The sequence below is a fragment of the Stegostoma tigrinum genome, chromosome 11, assembly GCF_030684315.1.
Source record: "Stegostoma tigrinum isolate sSteTig4 chromosome 11, sSteTig4.hap1, whole genome shotgun sequence".
NCBI lineage: Eukaryota > Metazoa > Chordata > Chondrichthyes > Orectolobiformes > Stegostomatidae > Stegostoma > Stegostoma tigrinum.
Window position 1 is genome coordinate 23315751 of NC_081364.1, and position 22230 is coordinate 23337980.

At 40.8% G+C, this 22230-nt stretch overlaps 1 protein-coding gene across 2 annotated transcripts in view; it reads left to right on the forward strand.

Annotated features, from left to right (window-relative positions):
- Positions 1-10200: 10200 nt before the first annotated feature.
- slc6a11b (solute carrier family 6 member 11b) overlaps positions 10201-22230 on the forward strand; it is a 162204-nt gene continuing 150174 nt past the window's right edge. The window contains exons 1-5 of one of the 2 annotated variants that reach the window (XM_048547413.2): positions 10206-11106; positions 11360-11585; positions 11877-12011; positions 12102-12242; positions 12380-12470. In XM_048547413.2, coding sequence (XP_048403370.1) covers positions 11366-11585; positions 11877-12011; positions 12102-12242; positions 12380-12470 — 587 coding nt within the window. In that variant the 5' untranslated portion in view covers positions 10206-11106; positions 11360-11365. Of the gene's footprint in view, positions 11107-11359; positions 11586-11876; positions 12012-12101; positions 12243-12379; positions 12471-22230 lie in introns of both variants that reach the window. The other variant, XM_059649832.1, reaches the window with a different exon arrangement.

The following is a 22230-nucleotide window of genomic DNA, read 5'->3' on the forward strand; positions in this document are numbered from 1 at the left end:
AAACAACAGCGTGTTCAAGAGCCTAATAAGAGTGACAAATTTCTTATGAAAGAAAGAGTAATGGAAACATTCCAGGGACAAATATCATTAATGCCAAAACCCCAGGCCTCCAAAAGAAGGAAATACAAGCAAAGTGATTGGAAAGTGATTATGATCTTCCAAAATTACCACCAATCAACAATGCTGTGAATGGATTGGAAGGTAGCAGATGTGAGATTTTTACTTCTCAATTTGACCTGATACAATTCGGTGATCGGTGTTTATTGACAGATCAATGTATTGCGGTATATTACGGCAGTGGTTTCGAACTTTGTTTGGTTATTACCTACTCAGTCACTGGATAGAATACTCGGTAATGTCCTATTAGCCTCCTTCACTTTGATTAAGCAAATATTAGATTCCAGGCAGCAATTATATTAACCTCCATAAACTCAATGATTGAGTAACACATTTTTGTCTTTTAGACCTCAAAATGACAGTCACTCTCAATTATCTCCTTTGTGATTAAGTTAAACCTTGAAGGGAGGTGGTGGTGGAGAAGTGGTATTACCAAGACACTAATAATTGAGGGGTCCAGACTAATTGTCTGTGAACAGGGGTTCAATTCCCACTTTAGCAGCTGGTGTTATTTAACTTGTGAAGACAATAAATAGGAGAAGCTGTTAATTGATGAAAAATAAACACACAGGTGATGATTGTGTGTAAGAGTATTCCTGGATTATAAAAAAAAGGAAAAAATACACAGGAGCAGATGCAGTTTGTTGGGGCCTTCAACCCTGCTCTATTGTCCAATAGGATCTTGAATGATGTGTTTGCTTTACAAATTCCACATTCCCACCTACTCCTGATAATCCTTTGATGCAATCATCTCCATTGTGAATAATTTAAATTTAGAGAGGAGGCAGTCAGTAATGACATGGGGCTAGTAGTCCAAAAACCAATGCTAATACTCTGGTGTCACAGGTTTAAAACCTACTATGGCAGATCATGAAAAGTGAATTTACTGAAAGAAAGACGGCCTATTGGTATCCACTGCTGATTGTTATAAAAACCTATCTGGTTCATAGATGCTCTTTAGAAAAGGAAATCTTTACCTAGTCTGACCTACATGTGATTCCAGACCCACAAACATGTCGTTGAAACTTAACTGCCCTCTGAAATGGCCCTACCAAATCACAAAGATTAAGAGGCAATTTGAGATGTGCAATAAATACTGGCAAGGACAGCAACTTCCACCATTATGGTCAAACAATAAGATTCTCTTAGCTAACAAGAATCTATCTAACTGTACCTTCAAAGTATTTAATAACTCTGCCTCTGCTGCCTTCTGAAGTAGCGAGTTCCAAAGAAAAAAATATTCTCCTCATCTTTATCCTGAAAGGGTTAACCATAATTTTAAAATATTTCCCCCTAATTCTGGACTTTTTCACAAGAGGAAACAACTGTTTCGTGTACATCTTGTCAAGGGTAGTCAGGGACTTCTACACTTCAATCACAACACCCCTCATTCTTCTAAATTCCAGTGAAAACAAGCCCAAACCATCTAACATGTCCTCATATGACAAGCTGCTCATTCCAGTCATCAGCTAGTAAACATCCTCTGAGCCACCTCCAAAGCACTGACTTCTTTAAATAAAGAAACCAAAGGTGTACACATTACTTGAGATGTGGTCTCAAAAAGCCCTGTATTTGAAACATAACATTTTTACTTATGTGTTCAATTCTTCTTGCAATAAAGGACAACAACCTATTAACATTCTTGATTATATGCAGATTATTCTCTGCAACTAATGGATTAGAAACACCTAGATCGCTCTGTATTTCATATCTGTACAGTCGTTCTCCATTTAAGTGATGTTTTGCTTTCTTCCTGCCGAAGTAAACAGCTACATATTAACCTACAATAGGTTCCATCTGCCAGATTTTGTTCACTCACCCAACCCTGTCCACATCCATCTGAAAACTCCTTATAACTTCATCAGAAACACTTCCGATCTATTTTAAGTCATCTGCAAATTTATCTACCATGCCTTTTCTCCTCTCTTCTTAGTCGTTGACATAAATTGTAAATAAGTGAGGTCCTAGTACAGACCCATTCGGGCCTCCACTTGTCATATCCTGCCAATCAGACAAGGACCCTTCTGTACATACTTTTGGCTTTCTCCCAGCCAGCAAATCAACTTTGCATGCTACAATGCTAGCCCCTACATCATGAGCTTTCATTTTCAGCAGTACTCTGCTAGCAAATCTTCTTTACGTGCCAATATGTTAACGCCTACACCATGAGCTTTTATTTTCTGAATAGTTTTTGTAGTTTCTTGTCAAATGACATCTGGAAATCTAAGTACAGTCCATCTACAAGCTCCCCAAATCTACAACTAATGTTAATCCTACAATTTTATTCTTATTTAATAAATTAGTTCAAAAAGATTTCCCTTTTATGAGACAGTAGGAACTGCCGATGCTGGAGAATCTGAGATAACAAGGTGTAGAGCTGGATGAACACAGCAGGCCAAAAAGCATCAGAGGAGCAGGAAGGCTGATGTTTCGGGTCTAGACCCTTCCCTTACCCCCCAAAAAAATCTGACCCCACTACCATCCCTCCCCACCTTCATCTGCTTTCCGGAGGGATCACTCTCTCCGTGACAGTCTTGTCCGCTCCACACTCCCCATCAGCCCCACTACCCCTGGCACTTTTCCCTGCAACTGCTGGAAGTGCTACACCTGCCCCTACACTCTCCCCCCACCCCCATCCCAGGCCCCAAGAAGACCTTCCACATCAAAGAGATGTTCACCTGCACATCTGCTGATATAGTATACTATATCCGTTGTTCCCTGCACTTCCCAGTTGCGAACTATTTCAATTCCACCCCCCCCCCCACCCCCACTCATCGGATGACATGTCCATCCTGGGCCTCTTGAATGCCACAATGATGCCTCTCCAAGGTTGCAGGAACTGCATCTCATATTTAGCTTGGGAAACCTGTAGCCCATTGGTATCAATGTGTATTGCACAAGCTTCAAAATCTTTCCTCCACCAACCGCATCCCAAAACCAGCACAGCTCATCCCCGCCTCTCCAACCTGTACTTCCTCCCACCTATCCCCTCCTCCCATCTCAAACTGCACCCTCATCTCCTACCTACTAGCCTCATCCTGCCTCCTTGACCTGTCCATCCTCCCTGGACTGACCTATCTCCTCCCTAACTCCCCATCTACATGCACCTTTACTGGTCCCATCCCTGCCTCTTTGACCTGTCTGTCTCCTCTCAACCTATCTTCTCCTTTATCCATCTTCTATCCACCTCCACCTCTCTGCCCTATTTCTTTCATAATCCCCTTCCCCTCCCCCATTTCTGAAGAAGGGTCAAGACCCAAAACTTCCCTTCTATGAACCCATTTTTACTCCTCCCAAGTGACTCAGCATTTCTTCACTTCAATTATTAAGTGTGAACATAACATAATGAGTTTGGTAGCTGGGGAAAATGTCATGTCTGTCTAAAACTTTTCAAGACACTGCTATTCAAAGTCAATTAATTTATTCTACATAGCTATGGAGAAGGAGAGGATTAGGCAAAATGGGAGGATATTTAATTGGGGAAGAGGAAACTATGATGCGATTAGACATGAGTTAGGAAGCATGGACTGGGAGCAATTGTTCCATGGCAAAGGCACTATAGACATGTGGAGACTGTTTAAGGAACAGTTGTTGCAGTTGATGAATAAATATGTCCCTCTGAGACAGGCAAGAAGGGGTAAGATAAAGGAACCTTGGATGACAAGAGCGGTGGAGCTTCTCATCAAAAGGAAGAAGGTAGCTTACATAAGGTGGAGAAAGCTAGGGTCAAGCTCAGCTCTAGAGGATTACAGGCAGGCGAGGAAGGAGCTCAAAAATGGTCTGAGGAGAGCCAGGAGGGGGCACAAAAAAGTCTTGGCAAAACGGATTAGGGAGAACACAAAGGCATTTTACACTTATGTGAGGAATAAGAGAATGGTCAAAGAAAGAGTAGGGCCGATCAGGGATAGCATAGGGAACTTGTGTGTGGAGTCTGAGGAGGTAGGGGAAGCCCTAAGTGAGTTTTTTGCTTCTGTCTTTACGAAAGAAACGAACTTTGTAGTGAATGAAACCTTTGAAGAGCAGGTGTGCATGCTGGAATGGATAGAGATAGAGGAAGCTGATGTGCTGAAAATTTTGTCAAACATTAAAATTGACAAGTCGCCAGGCCTGGACCGGATTTTTCCTCGGCTGCTTTGGGAAACGAGAAATGCAATTGCTTCGCCACTTGTGAAGATCTTTGCATCCTTGCTCTCCACTGGAGTCTTACCTGAGGACTGGAGAGAGGAAACTGTAATTCCTCTCTTCAAGAAAGGAAATAGGGAAATCCCCAGCAATTACAGACCAGTAAGTCTGACATCTGTCGTCTGCAAGGTGTTAGAAAGGATTCTGAGGGATAGGATTTATGACCATCTGGAAGAGCATGGCTTGATTAAATGCAGTCAACACGGCTTTGTGAGGGGCAGGTCATGCCTCACAAAACTTATCGAGTTCTTTGAGGATGTGACTAGAAAAGTTGACGAGGGTCGAGCTGTGGATGTGGTGTATATGGACTTCAGCAAGGCATTTGATAAGGTTCCCCATGGTGGGCTCATTCAGAAGGTCAGGAAGAATGGGATACAGGGGAACTTAGCTGCTTGAATACAGAATCGGCTGGCCAACAGAAGACAGCAAGTGGTAGTAGAAGGAAAATATTCTGCCTGGAAGTCAGTGGTGAGTGGTGTTCCACAGGGCTCTGTCCTTGGGCCTCCACTGTTTATAATTTTTATTAATGACTTGGATGAGGGGATTGAAGGATGGGTCAGCAGTTTGCAGACGACACGAAGGTTGGAGGTGTCATTGACAGTATAGAGGGCTGTTGTAGGCTGCAGCGGGACATTGACAGGATGCAGAGATGGGCTGAGAGGTGGCAGATGGAGTTCAACCTGGATAAACGCGAGGTGATGCATTTCGGAAGGTTGAATTTGAAAGCTGAGTACAGGATTAAGGATAGGATTCTTGGCAGTGTGGAGGAACAGAGGGATCTTGGTGTGCAGATACATAGATCCCTTAAAATGGCCACCCAAGTGGACACGGTTGTTTAGAAAGCATATGGTGTTTTGGCTTTCATTGGCAGGGGGATTGAGTTTAAGAGTCATGAGATCTTGTTGCAGCTCTATAAAACTTTGGTTAGACCGCACTTGGAATACTGCATGCAGTTCTGGTCACCCTATTATAGGAAAAATGTGGATGCTTTGGAGAGGGTTCAGAGGAGGTTTACCAGGAAGCTGCCTGGACTGGAGGGCTTATCTTATGAAGAGAGGTTGACTGAGCTCGGACTTTTTTCATTGGAGAAAAAGTGGAGGAGAGGGGACCTAATTGAGGTATACAAGATAATAAGAGGCATAGATAGAGTTGATAGCCAGAGACTATTTCCCAGGGCAGAAATGGCTAACACGAGGGGTCATCGTTTTAAGCTGGTTGGAGGAAAGTATGGAGGGGATGTCAGAGGCGGGTTCTTTACACAGAGAGTTGTGAGAGCATGGAATGCATTGCCAGCAGCAGTTGTGGAAGCAAGGTCATTGGGGACATTTAAGAGACTGCTGGACATGCATATGGTCACAGAAATTTGAGGGTGCATACATGAGGATCAATGGTCGGCACAACATTGGGGGCTGAAGGGCCTGTTCTGTGCTGTACTGTTATATGTTCTATGTTCTAAATAAGCAATGTTTTTTAAATAACTATTTGACTGTCCATTTCAAAGTAATCAAGTAATCAAAGTAAGGGCGCAGAGGAGATTCGCTAGGTTCTGCATGGACTGGAGGGCAGGTCTTATAAGGAAAGATTGAGGAAGCTAGGGCTTTTCTCATTGGAGCAAAGAAGAATGAGAGGTAACTTTATACAGGTGTACAAGATGATGAGAGGCATAGGCGCATAATTTTAAGGTGATTGGAGGGACATGTGGGGAGAGGTCAGAGGTAGGTTCTTTACACAGGTGGGTGTGTGGAATATGCTGCTGGCAGTGGCAGTACTTTAGGGACATTTAAGCGACTCTTGAATAGGCGCATGGATTGTAGTAAAATGAAGGGTATGCAGGTTAGTTTGATTTCAGTAGGATAACGGGCCAGCACAACATTGTTGGCCGAAGGGGCTGTACTGTGCTGTAGTGTTCCATGTTCTCATCACATGATACACTTCTACTTGGAATTTTAAACGGTAACTGATAAGACATGGCAGAACAGGTTGCTACACAGGTTAACAGTTCCAGGGCTGGCAGGAACACATTAGTATAGTGGAGTATTAGTCAAAGGACAGAAAATGGAAAATTGGAAATAATCAGTCAGGTTATGGGTTATAACTAGTACAATGCTGTTAAGATCAGTGCCAAGAACTCAGCTAGTTACAATCTATGTTAATGACTTAAATGAAAGGATCAAGTATAACCCATCCGAGTCTGCTGCTGATACAAATTCAGGGGGAAATGTTTGTTGTGGTAAGAAAACAACGTATGCTTTTCTCGGTGCAGACATCCATCTGCAGTTCTTATCCTTCTAGGATTAGAGGTCCTGGGCTTGGAAAGTGCTGTTGAAGGAGACTTAAGCAAATTGCTACAGTGCATGTTGTAGATGATACACAAGACTGCCATTGTGTGTTGGTTGAGGAGGGAGTGAATATTGAAGGCAATGCCAATGAAGTGAACTGTTTTGTCTCAGATGGTGTCAAGCTTCAAGTGTTGTTGAATGTGCATGTATCCAAACAAGTGGAGAGCATTCCATCAAATTCCTAACTTGTGCCTTTTCAATGTGGACATTGGGGATAGGAGGTGAGTCATTTGCTTTGAGATTCTGAGCCTCTGAACTACACTTGGGGCCACAGTATTTCTGTTGCTGGTTCAATTAACATTCTGAACAATTGTAACTCCCTAAGATTCAGCAGTGGTAATGCCATTGACTATGAAGAAGTTCATGGATAGATTTGCTCTAGTTGAAGATGGTCATTGCTGGTAATTGATTTGCACAAACATTACCTGAAACTTAACAGCCCAGGCCTGACCATTATCCAGGCTTTGCTCCTTTCACACATGGATTGCTTCAATACCTGAGTCATTGGAAATGATGCTAAACCTCGAACAGTCACCTATGTATATCCTCACTTCCATATCTAATAATGGAAGGGATACTAGCGGTGAAACATTTGAAACCCTAACCTTTTGCTGGTTAAAGAAAGGCACTGTTTCTTTGTTTCTTTTGTCTATCACATTAAATCAATGTTCATTGGCCCTCAACCGTTTTGCCCATGGAAACAGGGTACAACAGTCAGGAAGTTATGGTGAACACTATTCTCTTACGAAATAAGGCAGGGCCAGTGACTGAAGTTTTAATGGGGGAACACTTTGGGACTAGTGATCATAATACTATTGGTTTTAAAACAGGTGTGGGAAAGAAAAAGTCTTCCAAAGAAGTTAAAGTCCTTAAATGGAGTAAGGCAAATTTTCAGGGAATGAAATATGAACTTTGAAGAGTTGAATAGAGTAGATTGTTTGCAGGTAAAGGGACGACTGACAAATGGGAGCCCTTCAAAAGTGTGGTAACCAAGAGTTCAGAAACATTATGTTCCTGTTAGAGTGAAAGGCAAAGCTGGTAAGGTTAGGGAACAATGCATGAATAAAGACATTGAAGTTCTCATCAATAACAAACAAGAATCACATTTTAAATATACATACCTGGGATCAAATGAATTTCTTGAAGAGTATAAAGTGTGTAGGGACAGTCTTAAGAAGGAAATCAGGAAGACAAAGAGGACATATGAGGTATCCTTGGCAGATCAGGTTAAAAATGATCCAACAAGATTTTATAAATACATTAGGTACTGGAAAGCTACTAGAGAGAAAGTAGGACCAACTAAAGGTCAACAAGGTTGTCTTTGTGTTGAACCTCAGGAGGTGGGAGATATTAAATGAATATATGTTGAGAAAGAAATACAAACGACATAACTCAGAGAAATAAACACTGATGTTTTGAGAACAGTTCATGATGCAGAAGCGAAGTGCTGGAGGTCTTAGAAAGTATAAAGGTGGATGAATCTCTGGGACCTGATCAATTGTATCTTACAACTTTGTATGAAGTTATGGAGGAAATTATGAGGCCCATGTCAGAAATATTTGGTCTGTCTATAAACAGGGGTGAAATACTGGATGACTGGAATGTAGCTAATGTTTTTGCAATTCTTTAAGAAAGTCTGTAAGAAGAAACCTGGAAACTATAGATCTGTGAGTCTGGTATCAATGGTGGGTAGGTTATTGGAGATGATTATGAAACATAGGATATATATGTATTTGGAGAGGCAAGGAATGATTAGGAACAATCAGTATGGTTTTGTGCAAGGAAAATCATGTATCACAAACTTGATTGAGTTTTTTTAATGAAGTAACCAAAATGGTCAATGATGGCTGAGCAGTAGACATTGTTGGTAAAGCCTTTGACAAGGCTATGCATGGTAGACTAATTAGTGAAGTTAGATCACATGGGATTTAATGTGAGCTTTCCAGTTGGATACAAAATTGGCTTTATGGTAGGAGACAAAGAGTGGTGGTGGAAGGTTGTTTTTTGGACTGGAGGCCAATGACCAGTGGTGTTCCAGAGGTGTCGGTACTGGGTCCAATTTTGTTTGTCATTTATATAAATGATTTGGATGAGAATATAGTAGGCACGGTGAGTAATTTTGCAGATGGCACAAAAATTAGTGGTATAGCAGACAGTGAAGGTTAGCTAAGATTACAAAGGAATCTCAATCCCCAATGGGCTGAGGTGTGGCTGATGGAGTTTAATTGGATAAATGTGAGGTATTGCATTTTGGTGAAACAATCAAGGGCAGGACTTATACAATTAATGGTAGAGCCCTGGCTAATGTTGTAATAATTCTTTGAAATTTGTGTCACAAATAAGGTGGTTAAGAAGGCATTTGGCACGCTTGCCTTTGCTGCTCAATCCTTTGAGCAGAAGGTTGGGACATTTTGTTGATGCTGTAGAGGACATTGGTGAAGCCTCTTCTGGAGCACCGTGTGCAGTTTTGGTCACCCTGTTGTAGGAAGAATGTGGAGGTGCCGGTGTTGGACGCTGGTGGATAAAGTCAGAAGTCACACATCACCAGGTTTGTTTGAAATTACAAGCTTTTGGAGTGCTGCTCCTTCAAGTCACATGACACTCTCTTAATCCAACAGGTTTATTTGAAATCGCAAGCTTTTGGAGTGCTCTCCTTCATCAAGTGAAGGAGCAGCACTCCAAAAGCTTGTAATTTCAAACAAACCTGGTGATGTGTGACTTCTGACTTTGTTCTAGGCAGGATATTATTAAACTGGAGAGAGTTTGGAAATTTTACCAGGATGTTGCCAGGAATTGAGAGTTTGAGATATCAAAATAGCCTGGAAAGACTGGGACTGTTTTCATGGAGTATATGTGGTTGAGGGATAACTTTATTGAGGTTTACAAAATCATCAGGGGCATAGATAAGGTGAATGACAAGGGTCTTTTCCCTAGCATGGAAGAGTTCAAAACTGGAAGGCATATTTTTAAGGTGAGAGGAGATTTTAAAATGTACATGAGACACAACCTTTTTATGGAAGAGTGTTTAGTGTGTGGAATGAACTGCAAGGGAACATGATGGATGCAAGTACGGTTACAATGTTTAACAGACGTTTGGATAAATTCATGAATAGGAAAGGTTGGAGGGATATGGACCAAATGCAGGCAGTTGGGATTCATTCAGCTTGGGAACATGGTTGGGATAGACTACTTGGACTGAAATGGTATGGAAACAGACCCATGACTCTAAGGAGATTATGTGTGAGTATCAATAGTTAGAACTGAGTTGAGATGTATGGCTTCCTTTGTTTAAGAAAATGTTGTTTTGATAAGAGCATGCCTTACTGCCAAGATGGTGACAGAGAGCTCATGCGACATTTTAGATTTGAGACGTAATTTCTGCAGGAGTTCGTCTTCTTTTTCTTAATTATCCAATCAGAAATTGATCGGCAAACTGTTTACTTGGAAACTTGAACTAAAGATAGACTATATAACATTTGAGAAGATGCATGATACAGTTTATTTTTCCGCTAATGTAACAAGTTGCCATTGACGCCGCACTCGTGCACTGAAGTCCAACGGGTTACGTGTTAAGGATTCTTACAGGTTACAAAAATGGCATTTTCGTTGCTGGTCGTAAACAGTAAAACCTAAAAAGCTCCAATACAGCGGGACCCCATTTTAAGAGTGTGGAGAGGGGCTGTCTTGCGGATCTGGACACAAGCAATTCCAATGTTTGTTTCCATGTAAATATCCACGCTTTGCACAAGTCTGGCTCTGAGATTTGGAGGGTGCTGTTAAATTAAGTCGTGAAAGCCGCCAGGAGAATCCGCAAAGGAAAGGATCATTGTAACTTTGAAAAGTTGAATACAACATGCTATCTGTTTGGATCCTGACTTTCAAATCCACCCCTCTCTCTGTCTCTTCCCCCACCCCTGCGGATCAGAGAGGACTGCATGAGAAGAACATTTGTCATTTGCAGGGAACTGGCTGCTCACAGCTAACGGGACTCCCGCCTCCACCGCATGCCCTTACATTCAGCTATTAGTTGGATATTGATCCGCTTTGCAATTTGCCAGGCTCAGACTGCAAACCGGCCGGCGGGCCGTGCGATAAACCATGCCACCAATGCTTTCCGCCACTAACTCAACAAAACATTACGCCATTAATTGATACATTTCCGTACGGCAAGCGAGAGAGCTCAGTCAGCAGCACATGGCTCGGCTCCAGTAAACAGCAGCAGCAGCAGCATCTGAGAAAAGACTGCGTTTGTTTCCTCAAGTCGGTTGTCTCGCAGAAGGCATCACCAGAGTACCAAGTACATCTGAACTGATTTCCAGCCCCCCTCCCCTCCCCACCCCCTCCACACAGGCACAGCAAGCTGTGGCGGGATTTCCCCGGAGCTGGTATATTGACAATTTCTGTGTTATTTCAAGAAAGGGAGCAGCACTGTTCTAAACAGGCGGGTGTACAGCAAAACCCTTACCCGGTGAGTAATTCTTCACGATCATTGTCAGTTTTAGCACTCAGATGCATCGCAAGGAGATCTTCACGAACTGATCATATAAAGAGCGGGGTCTCCGAATAGCTGATGCTGAGCTTGCTTATCCGCATATTCGCCCCAGTCCATTGCAAATTAGTTTCCGTACTAATTGATCTGTAGAGACCAAAACCTGCAAGTGATTGGAAGAATTGGAAACCAATGCGGTAATGGCTGTAAACTTTTCATTGTCCCCCTCCAGGCCGAGATGACAGCGGAGAAAGCGATTCCTATAATCAATGGGAAGCCAGACGATGCGATGGACACCGAGGCATCGAACGTCAATTTAGTTCGTACCAACGACAAGAAAGTGTCAGACAGAGGCCAATGGAATAACAAAATCGAATTTGTCTTGTCTGTGGCTGGGGAGATCATTGGATTAGGAAATGTGTGGCGATTCCCATACCTCTGTTACAAGAACGGAGGCGGTACCGTTATACGGAATTTATTTGCTTTTCATCTTTAAATTCGTATTTTTAGTTAGCATAGTCACTGAATTATTTATGTTTTACAAAGCAAAATGCCCCCAATCTAGGGGAAAAGCAGTAATATACGATGTCTCTAGATAGTGCGTCCTATCTATTGTGTGCGTGTAAATAAGTTGCACTGTACGAAAGTAATATAAACTCAGGAGCACTTCGGTGCTAACCAGAGTCACATAAAGAAGTGACAAATTCTAACAACTTGTGGTTAATCTTGTTGCCTTTGTTCCTTTCCAGGGGCCTTTCTTATTCCATATGTGATATTTTTCATCGGCTGCGGCATACCGGTGTTTTTCCTGGAGACGGCACTGGGCCAGTATACCAGCGAGGGAGGAATAACGTGCTGGCGGAAAGTTTGTCCGCTTTTTGAAGGTAACTCGTGCTGCCTTTAGCTTGAACGTGACTGGCATCGATACAGAGCTTTCAGAAACCAGTAAGCTATTGCTTGCTGTTCATTTGCAGGTATCGGGTATGCTACTCAAGTGATTGAAGCACATTTGAATGTGTTTTATATCATTGTTTTGGCCTGGGCCATATTTTACCTGTTCAACTGCTTTACAACTGAACTCCCTTGGGCTACCTGTGGACATACTTGGAACACAGGTAAGGTGTGCAGGCTGCCATCCCTCTGTGATGGCATTAATTGTAATAACTTTTAAAGTGCCAATATGCAAGCATTAATTTTCACTAATTAATAATTACTGTTTTAGTTATGGACTGCCCTTTTATTTTTCTTGAAGGAAACTGTGTAGAGTTTCAGAAGCTGAATTCCACCAACTGTAGTCACACAGCTGTGCCAAATGCAACTTCACCTGTCATTGAGTTCTGGGAGTAAGTATGGAATAATCTGATTACAGAAAAAATATTCAAATAAAATTAATAACCACGTAAAAAAAATGCATGTTTATTAAAAGAAAGTATTAAACATTTCAGTTGATTGTATTTACTTTATATTTATTATTGAATTGGGTGTACATTCTTCCTGAAATTGTAAGAGGGTTCCAACATAGAAAGATGCCCATTGGGCTTATGCCAGCTCTTAGAACTGCTTATTATTCATCCATGGCCTTTTCATGTAGGTGCAAAGAATTTTTGAAACAAGTTTTCTCATTATTTTGGAGAGTTTTGTTTTCGAGCTAAAATGAATGCATTTTCTCAATGCATAAATGCAGCTGTGTAAACATGTACTTGATACAAAGTTAATTGTTACCATTCTGTATCCAATCAGGAAAATTTAGTTCAAAATCATCTTTGGCATCTGTTATACAATCCTTGGAAGAATCATTTTTTTCCCCCCATTGTGGTCAATATTCTGTTTTTCTCTGTGCAGGTTTCGTACTCAAAGGCAATTAGCTAAGCTGGGGAACAAATTAGAGATGTTTGGAGTTACTAATCATGGAAACCCCAAGACAATAAGATATTATTTGTGTCTGTATATGACCATTTGTTATCTAGAGTATCACTCACATGATACTCCTATATGTGCAAAATTGCTATCTGAGAATAACTTGCTATGGTCGTATTCTAAGTTTACTGGGGATGTATACTCACTCAAGCAAGGTACTTGGAAGATCCTGGTGGCATTGAAATATTTTGCCTACGGGAATCAACGCATTTTTTTCAAAAAATCTATTAAATTGTTCCAAAGAGTAGCTCCACAGGTACTGCATATTGCCACATTGCCACTTTTAAAAATAAGTTCCGAAACAGAACGTTCAGCTGATCTGCAGAATACAAGTGAAAGCAACATGTTACATTTGATACTGCCCAAGATCAAAGGATAGTTTTGTTATTGCTGGACAAATATTAGTAAGGCCTCCACTTCATTAACAGAGACTAAAGTTGCCACTGAATGTATCTGGAAAGAAATTTAGAAACTTGCAGTAATATAAATTTCTAAACATTTGTATGCTCTCCTGTTATTTCACTGACAGTACTGCTATATTGAATATGTTTTAATTTAACAGTTTCAGAATGTTAATTCTGCTAATTAGGACAAGTGCACAGAATGTAAAATTGGTGCATTGTTCATCAGTTAACACTAAACTTTGAACCGTGGGACCCAAGTTTAAAATCCAATCAAATTCAATTACAGTCAGAAACTGTTCATTAGATTATGTGAGGGTATGTTCTTGGGAGGAAAGATGGTGAGAATGAATTATTTCTCATAGTGAAGCAAATTCTCTGGTGTATTATCTTAAAAAAATGAAAAACATTCACACCAACGTGCTTATCTAGAATAGCTAACTGATGGAGAAAATGTGGATGTTAATGGTGTGAAACTTAACAAGGGGAATAAGCAAAGGGAAAAGTGTTGAAGCATAATGAGAAGCTTTTAACCAGGATGAAAAGCAACGCTCGGAATAGGACAACAGCAAGTGAATTATGATAGTCATTCGCACAAGGCAACCAGTGGAATATATCATTGAGTGTATCACATGTAATTTACAGCAAAAGCTAAAGAAAGTTATTGACCAAATTGCAGTTTGGAGCTCTTTGTATGATTAGTTAAACACAGTTTGTCATGATTATATTTAACCACCATTTTTCTAGCAGGTAAAGCTAGTGATTATTTTATATTTTTCACTTGGCTAATTATCACATGACTTGCTTCTATAATTATCAATATCATCCAGAAGACACATTGAGATAAGGATTTTAGCATAAATGTGCATTGACATAATTTTGTAAGAAATTTATGAAGTTGGGAGGGATGTAGTGTAACTTAAATTAAACCAACGCCATAACTGTAAAACTAAATTAGAATGAGAGTGAATCTTAGCTTGATGTATTCAATATGTTTTTCAGTAGACGTCAAACATTTTTTAAATATGTTAACCAATGCAAAATTCATGATGTGATGTGTGCGACTTGATCACTGCTTGACTTGACAACATTTGTTTCCTAGACCCAAATACAAGGGAAGTTTTTTGATTTGATTCAATTTTCTGCCTGACTCACTGTGGACATTGAACGTAGTCTTGGGTAACAAGTTAACAGGTCCTAATTGCATGCAGCAACATAAGTTTTCTCTTTGCCATCGCATTTCTTTTTACTTCAATTTGTGCTTGTGAAGTAACAAGAAACAACTTGTAGGTAGACCTATTAAGTATCAGTGGTAATTTGATAACATCACTGATTAGTCAGAATGCTGTGAGTTCAATTCCAATTCCAGTAACTTGAAAACAAAATATAAGATGATACTCTCATTAGGTATTGCTGTCCTGTTAAAGATGTTGTCTTTCAGAACTGGAGCACTATCTGCCAGCTGAGATGGATGTAAATGCTTCCATGATATTATGCCAAAGAACAGCAATGGACTTCTCCCCTGTGTCAGGGATGATTTTTAACTACCATCTACATTGAGAAAATAAATTACATAGATTATTGCTATCTACGAACTACTTGTTACTTGTCCTGTGCTATAGCAATGATAGACTTCAATTATACTTAATTAACTGTGGAACTGTTTAGGATGTCCTGAGGTCAAGAAAGGGGTTAAGGAAATACAAGTTTTATTTATTTATATGAAGATATGATGGGTAAATTCCCTTGTCAATTTTGATATTTAGGAATTAAGCAGACCTTTTTATAACTGAGGAAATTTGGGTGAAAGCAATTTTTACTACTTTGTACTTTTAATCTGCATCCCTGGAATTTCCACATTTTTTTTTAGTCTTACAGACTTAGAGACATTTATAGCACAGAAGGAGGTTTCTTGACCCAATATGTCTGCCAGTCAACACTGATCTGACTACATGAATCCCATCAAACAACTCTTAGCCCATAACTCCAAAGACAATGGTAACACAAGTGAATAACTAAGTATTACTTCAATATTACAAGAATCTCTGGCTCAACCATCCTACCAGGCAGTTTGCTCTCAACCCCCACCACCTTCAGCATGATAAGAAATGCTCCTCAGCTCTCCTGTTAGCTTTCTCCCTCTTGTCTTAAATTATCACCCCGAGTTAGTGACCCCTCTAATGATGGATAGAAGATACCTTCTTATCCACCCCCTCTATATCCCTTGTAATCCTATATACTTCTATTAGGTTGCTCTTCAACCGTCACTGCTCAAAGGAAAATAACCCCAGTTTGGCCAATCCTTTCCTATAGCTTAGACTCTAAAGCCCACATAGCATCGTAGTAAATCTCATCTGCACCCTCTCGAGTGCAATCACACCCTTCCTATAATTCGGTGTCTGGAAATGCAATAATCCAATTGTGATATAACCAGAATTTAATATAATTCCAGTTTAAACTCCCTATTCTTGTATTTAATATCTCAGCTAATAAAGATGAATATCCTAAATACCCTCTTAACCACCTTGCCTACCTGGCTTACCAACATTCAGGGATCTGTGAGTCTACAATCCAAGGTCCCACAGATCTTCAATACTTTCTAGGTGTTTTCCATTCATAGTGTAATCACTTAACCAGTTACCTCCCCAGCCACTTCACGTTTTTTTTGGATGAATTCCACGTACCAATGTTCTGCCCATCTACTTAGTCCATTTACATTATCCTGCAGTTTACGGATATCCTCCTATTTACCGTCCTATCAATTTTCATGTCATCTACGAATTTCTTAGTCATATCTCCTCCACTTAAATACAAGTCATTAATGTACACCATTAGGGCCCCAGTACAAGCTGTGTGGATCTCTACACGTAAGCAGATTTCCAGTCACAGAAACATTTATCTATTATCACATTTTACTTCCATCCTCCCAACCAATTTTGGATCTGTTGTGTCACTTAACTGTGGATGCTGTGAGCTCTAGCCTACCACGAAGGACCTTATCAAAAGTCTAGTTAAAGTCCATGTAGACCATATCAGTGCATTGCCTTATTCAGCACTTCTGTTAACCTTCTTTAAAAATTGGATTAGATTTGTTAAACATGACCTTTCCAATCCCTTCACAAATTGCAAGATACAGCTTCACTAATGGACCAATTTGCTCATGTCAGAATGGTGAACAGTACAGTGGCAGTTCCCACTTTCTTGGCCTTACTTGCTGGGTAGCTGAGACTGAGATGTACAAGATACATAAGCTGGCAAAATGATCTGAGGAACAACATCAAGTTATATTTATATAGCACTTTAAACAGAATAAAACTTCATGATTTCTTGCTGGAAGAGTTTGTTTTTTCCGTAATGCCTTACGGAGGAAAGTGAGGTAGAAGATGAAGAGATTGAAGAAGGGAATTCTAGAGTGTAGGGCCAAGCCGAATGAAAGTACAACCACCACTGTTAGGGTAATTGAAATTGAGGAAGAGGACAGAATTAGATAAGAACAGGTACCTTTGGCAGGTTGACGGACTGGATTTAATTACAAAGATAGGGAAGGGGGAGAGCTCAAAATGATTTGAAAACAAGGATGAGAATTTCAGATCAAAATATTTGCTTGGCTGGAAGCCAGTGTATGCTAGGAAGTGTAGGGTTGATAAGTAAATCGGGCTTGGTTGGAGTTAAGTGAAAGCCAGTTTTACAATTTTGAATGTCTTCAATCTTACAGATAGCAGAGTGTGGAATAATCATTTGCAGGAGTAATAAGAGAAAGAATGGGAGTTTTACCAATAGATAAACTTTTAATAGAGTATTTATGCTTCATTTCAGAGGTGGAACTGTATGGTCAAAAACAGATTTTGTAGTCAAACATGATACCAAAATTGAGAATAGACTGATTCAGTCTTAAACTCTTACTAATAAGAGAGATGCAGTCATTATCTAGAGACCAGAGTTTGGAGCAGGGGCTAAAAGCTAATGGTTTCAGTTTTTACCGTATTTAACTGAAGTGGAACATGTGCATGTAAAAAGCAAGAAAAGCAAACAATGTGGATGCAGAAAAATTGAAACAGAAGCAGAGAATGCTGGAGAAACTCAATAGGTCTGGGAGCATCTGCAGAGAATGTTTTGAGTTTTTGATTGTTGTTCAGAACTTTTTTGAAGAAGGGTCATGCTGGACTTGAAATGTTAACTCTTGCAGATTCTAGCGAATTTTGAGAAGATTTGTAGCTCAGGTTGAGGTTCTGGATGTGAGTTTGCTCGCTGAGCTGGAAGGTTAGTTTTCAGACGTTTCGTCACCATTCTAGGTAACATCATCAGTGAGCCTCTGACGAAGCTTCGTCTGATGATGTTACCTAGAATGGTGACGAAACGTCTGAAAACTAACCTTCCAGCTCAGTGAGCAAACTGACATCCTTGCAGATTCTGTCAGACCAACTGAGTATCTTCACCATTTCAGTGGTTGATTGTGAAAAATAATGCTTTGTTTTTGGAAGATGTTGCTGAACCAAGCATTTAGGTGAGCGACAGGAAGTGATCAAGGATAGATCGTTGGGGGACACAAGAGGTAACTGTGCAGGGCATCAGGATGAAGTGAGGATTTCTTGAGTTTCAACAGCCTGAAGACTTCTCCAGAGATTTTTGAGACATAGAACTGCATTTCAAACCTATTTTAAGAATGTTTCCACATAGTTCTGATCTTGATTCTGACCGATTTTCTAATGATTTTCCATGGGCATACCATGGTATGGTGTTAGCAATGAAGAGAAAAAGGAACAATACAGAAGGAGAGTCTTACACCATTTAAGCCAGATGCCATTCCCCCATACTCTGTAAACTGACTATGCTGACTGAACAGTTCATATCCCTTCGTTTCTCAGGAGCTCTACAAAGAAGTGCGCCATGCTTGACATACAGAAAGTTACTATGATGTTTCCATCGTTCATCATTTAAACCTTTACAACTTCTCCAGGTATGGGAATCAGATCCATTGATGGTTTCTACATGATAAAGCAAACCTCCAGCTCCTATAACAGGTACCTTAATGAGGCTGTCCCATCGAGAGTACAACATGCAGCACATGGCTGATGAATTTGTTAGGGTAGTGACAGTTGCCTGGGTAGGCTTGATGGTGGGAACAGCAGAATGCTGCAGATCAGGTGACCAGGATGTAGATAACTTGCCATGTGCTTCACAACCAAGTCTACTGGAAATGCTGATAAGCAAAATTGCTGAGAAGGCAGGTATGGCTCTGGTCAATCCAGGAGATCAGAACACAGCCTATTTTGAGGAATCCTTGCTAACTGTACCATGGAGCACCAAATGTGCACTGAGGTTTGTCTTCATTATAACTTGGTTTTCCTTGCCCCAAACTGCAAATAAAGAGATAGTTAATTGGGTGACTATCTGTCCGAATACATGGCAATATAGCAATTGTCTTTGACTTGTGCCTGTATCAGCAATGACCATCTGAATGACTGATCAGGATCAAGTGAGTGCACCAACTCCTGTATGACAATATCTTTCATGAATAATAATCCATTTCAGTGTGCAACCTATTTAAATACAATAATTGAAAAGTGCAACAATTACCCAATTCTTACCTGACTCTGTTTCCCAAAGCATCTATGCATAACTTGCTGTCATATGTTACTCCTCCTAAATGACATCTGAGGGTCAGGATCACAGGAAGTATTTGACTGGTGATGCTGTATGGAAGGGCATAGAACAAAGAGTTGCTTCATCTGCATGTAGACAATATCTCTAGGCTGGGTCTCCTGAATAGCTGGCTTTGTCTTCCATGTTTCATTAGCATATTATACTGAAGAATAATGCCAGATTCATGGCATGTATTGTTGCCCTGAGGCATGACAATACTCAAGGTAGAGGACACTAGCAATAAGTATTCCTTTAGGCCCAGGTAAACTTGCTGCCAATTTCAGTGGTATGACTAGTATAATGACCATCAAGTTCTGAAAACTCCAAGATGTGCTACGATCAGGAAGTCAAAAGGCAACCCTGCATTTTAATCTCTTTATTCTTACCTAAAGAGATGTAGTCCATGCTTCTGTGGGAATGACAACACTAACTGGTTACAGGCCACTCCTTGCATGACAGTTGCTGTAGATGCAATTCTATCTGCTCCAGCAGTACCTGGAAGGAAGGGAAAACGTTTGGTGCGATGGATGTCTTTAAACTTGAAATGTTTGACCCATCAATTGGAAGTTAATCTTGGAGCTTGTCTGTAGGTATAATGTACCTAAGACATCTTTATTCACTGAATTTTGGGGCCCTTGGTGCATTGGACATTGGGGAGGAATGACATGATTGCCGTTGGTGGGTTGACCTCATCTTTCTCTTTCTCGTCATCATAATAAGTGAGCAACACCTCCCCCAAACCCTAACCCTACCCACAATCAACTTCCATTTACTGCATTTCTGTATGATTACAGTGAACCTGCAGCAAAGGAAGGATAGAAGGCAAGAATTATTGAAGACAAGAATTATCTCCCAAACATCTGGGAAGCAAAGAATGGGGTAAACTATAGAAGAATTTTGAAGTGACGATGTGTGCCTAGTCAGTAATCTGGCACGAGAAGGGCGCTGCCAAACTTGCATCTGTCATAACTGTTGGGAAGTGAGCCTCACTCAAAAGGTTGTAAAGATTTAAAGGGGCAGGATATTCTCCCTCTTTTCACCTCTCTCCGATGGGCATTGGGCACCAACACATCCTGCAGGAACATGAGTGAATGAAGGCAAGGCCAGATGTTGAAGATGAGAGGACTGTTATTATTCATGACATGTGGATATCTCTAACAAGGCCATTATTATTTGCCTGTAATTAATTATCCGTCAGAAGAAAGTGCAGAATCAAGTGTTTTTGTACACCTACAGTACAGTTAGTGAACAGAGTTCAGTATTTTGACCTATCAGTGATGAGAAAATACTGATAAATTTCCTTCAGAAGTAACATCTGGCTTGAAGGGCAACTCAAAGGGGATGGTGTGTCCATGCATTTCTCCCTTGCTTTTCTTGGTGGTAGGGGTCATGGTTTTGGAAGATGCTATTGAAGAAGCTTTCGCGAATAACTGCAGAGCATCTTACACAAACCTTCATCACTGTGCAGTAAGTGGTGGAGGGAGTAAATGTATAAATTGGTGGATAAGGTACACTGGAGTGTTTTATCCTGGATGGTGTTGAGTTTTTAAAGTGTTACTGGAGCTGTAGTCCTTCAGATGAGTGACGAATAATACATGTGAGGAGTTGCTGTGAACGTCACTGGATTGCCATAGTAAGCCACTGGATGAGATCCGTTCTTCATCAGAGCATAGTTTGAAAGATTAGTTGTGGAAATGCTGCTTTAACATTTAAAGAGTGTTCAGTGTGGCATAGGAAGAAAATGAAGGTTTGTTAGCTTGCCAGCCTTGGTGAGGTTGCAGAATGTTTTGAGTACCCAGTTCTGTGTCACATCACTGCAGAAAAGACAAGTTTCATTTTTGGCTGGCTTGGTTGTTCGCATACAAAGAATTTTGTATTTTTTGACTTTAAATTCTTTGAGGAGCGACATGGAGATTGAATTAGTGAAGTTTGCCTTTTTCCTCATTGTTGTGGTGCCACATTTTGTTGCCTTCAGGGGCCAGATGGAAGCTCTGTAAGCAGAACATAAGTGAATCATGAACGATGTGTTTGTAGTAGTCCGTTGGAACAAGGATAATGCTTGTTCGTGGCAAAAGCCTGCAAGTGAAAACCATTGAACTGCAGATTCCACACAGTTCTGGCTGACCAGAAAAATACCTCAACTCTCACTGCTTGCCATTGGTTTTTCAGAAGGATTCACAGATTGGTAATCACCCTGTTTGGCCATACAACAAGGTACCTTTTGTAGCCATCAACTCTTGATGTGGAACCAGAGTCTTGAGCTTATGGCACAGAGATAGGAATACTACTTGCTCCACAAGACCTCCTCATAAGACTGTCAAGACCATAGGAGCAGAAATAGTCCATTCAGCCCATAGAGTTTGCTCTGCCATTCAGTCACTGAATTTTGGGGCCCTTGGTGCATGGGACATTGGGGAGGGATGACATGATTGCAGCTGGTGGGTTGACCTCATCTTTCCTTTTCGCATCATCATAAGAAGTGAGCAACACCTCCCTCAATCCTAACCCTACCCATGATCAACTTCCATTTACTGCATTTCTGTGTGATAACAATGATTCAATTAGATCATGGCTGATCTGATAATCCTCAGCTCCACTTGCCTGTCTTTTCCCCATAGTCCCTGATTCCTTTACTCATTAAAAATGTGTCCATCTCAGCCTTGAATATAATTGATGTCACAGCCTCAGGAGCCCTCTGCAGTAAATAATTCCACAGATTCACTGCCCTCTGAAAGAAGAAATTGTTTCTCATCTCTGTCTTAAAAATGATGTGGAGATGCTGGTGATGGACTGGGGTGGACCATGTCAGAAATCACACGACAGCAGGTTATACTCCAACAGGTTTTTTATGAAATCATGAGCTTTCAGAGCACTGCTCCTTTGTTGGGTGAAGGAAGCACCTGTCAAAGGAGCAGTGCTGCAAAAGGATTTCATCCAGGACTCCCAAACGCCTGTGTTTGTGGCTTTTTGCAACTTTTCTCCAATTAACTAATATTGAACTCCTCAATTTTTCCTGCTGAAGTGCATAACCTCACACTTCCCCACATCATATTCCCGATGCCAGGTTTACGCCACGCCCACTTGCTTCACCTGTCTATATCCCTCTGCAGGTTCTCCCTGCCTTCTCACCTATTTTTGTGTC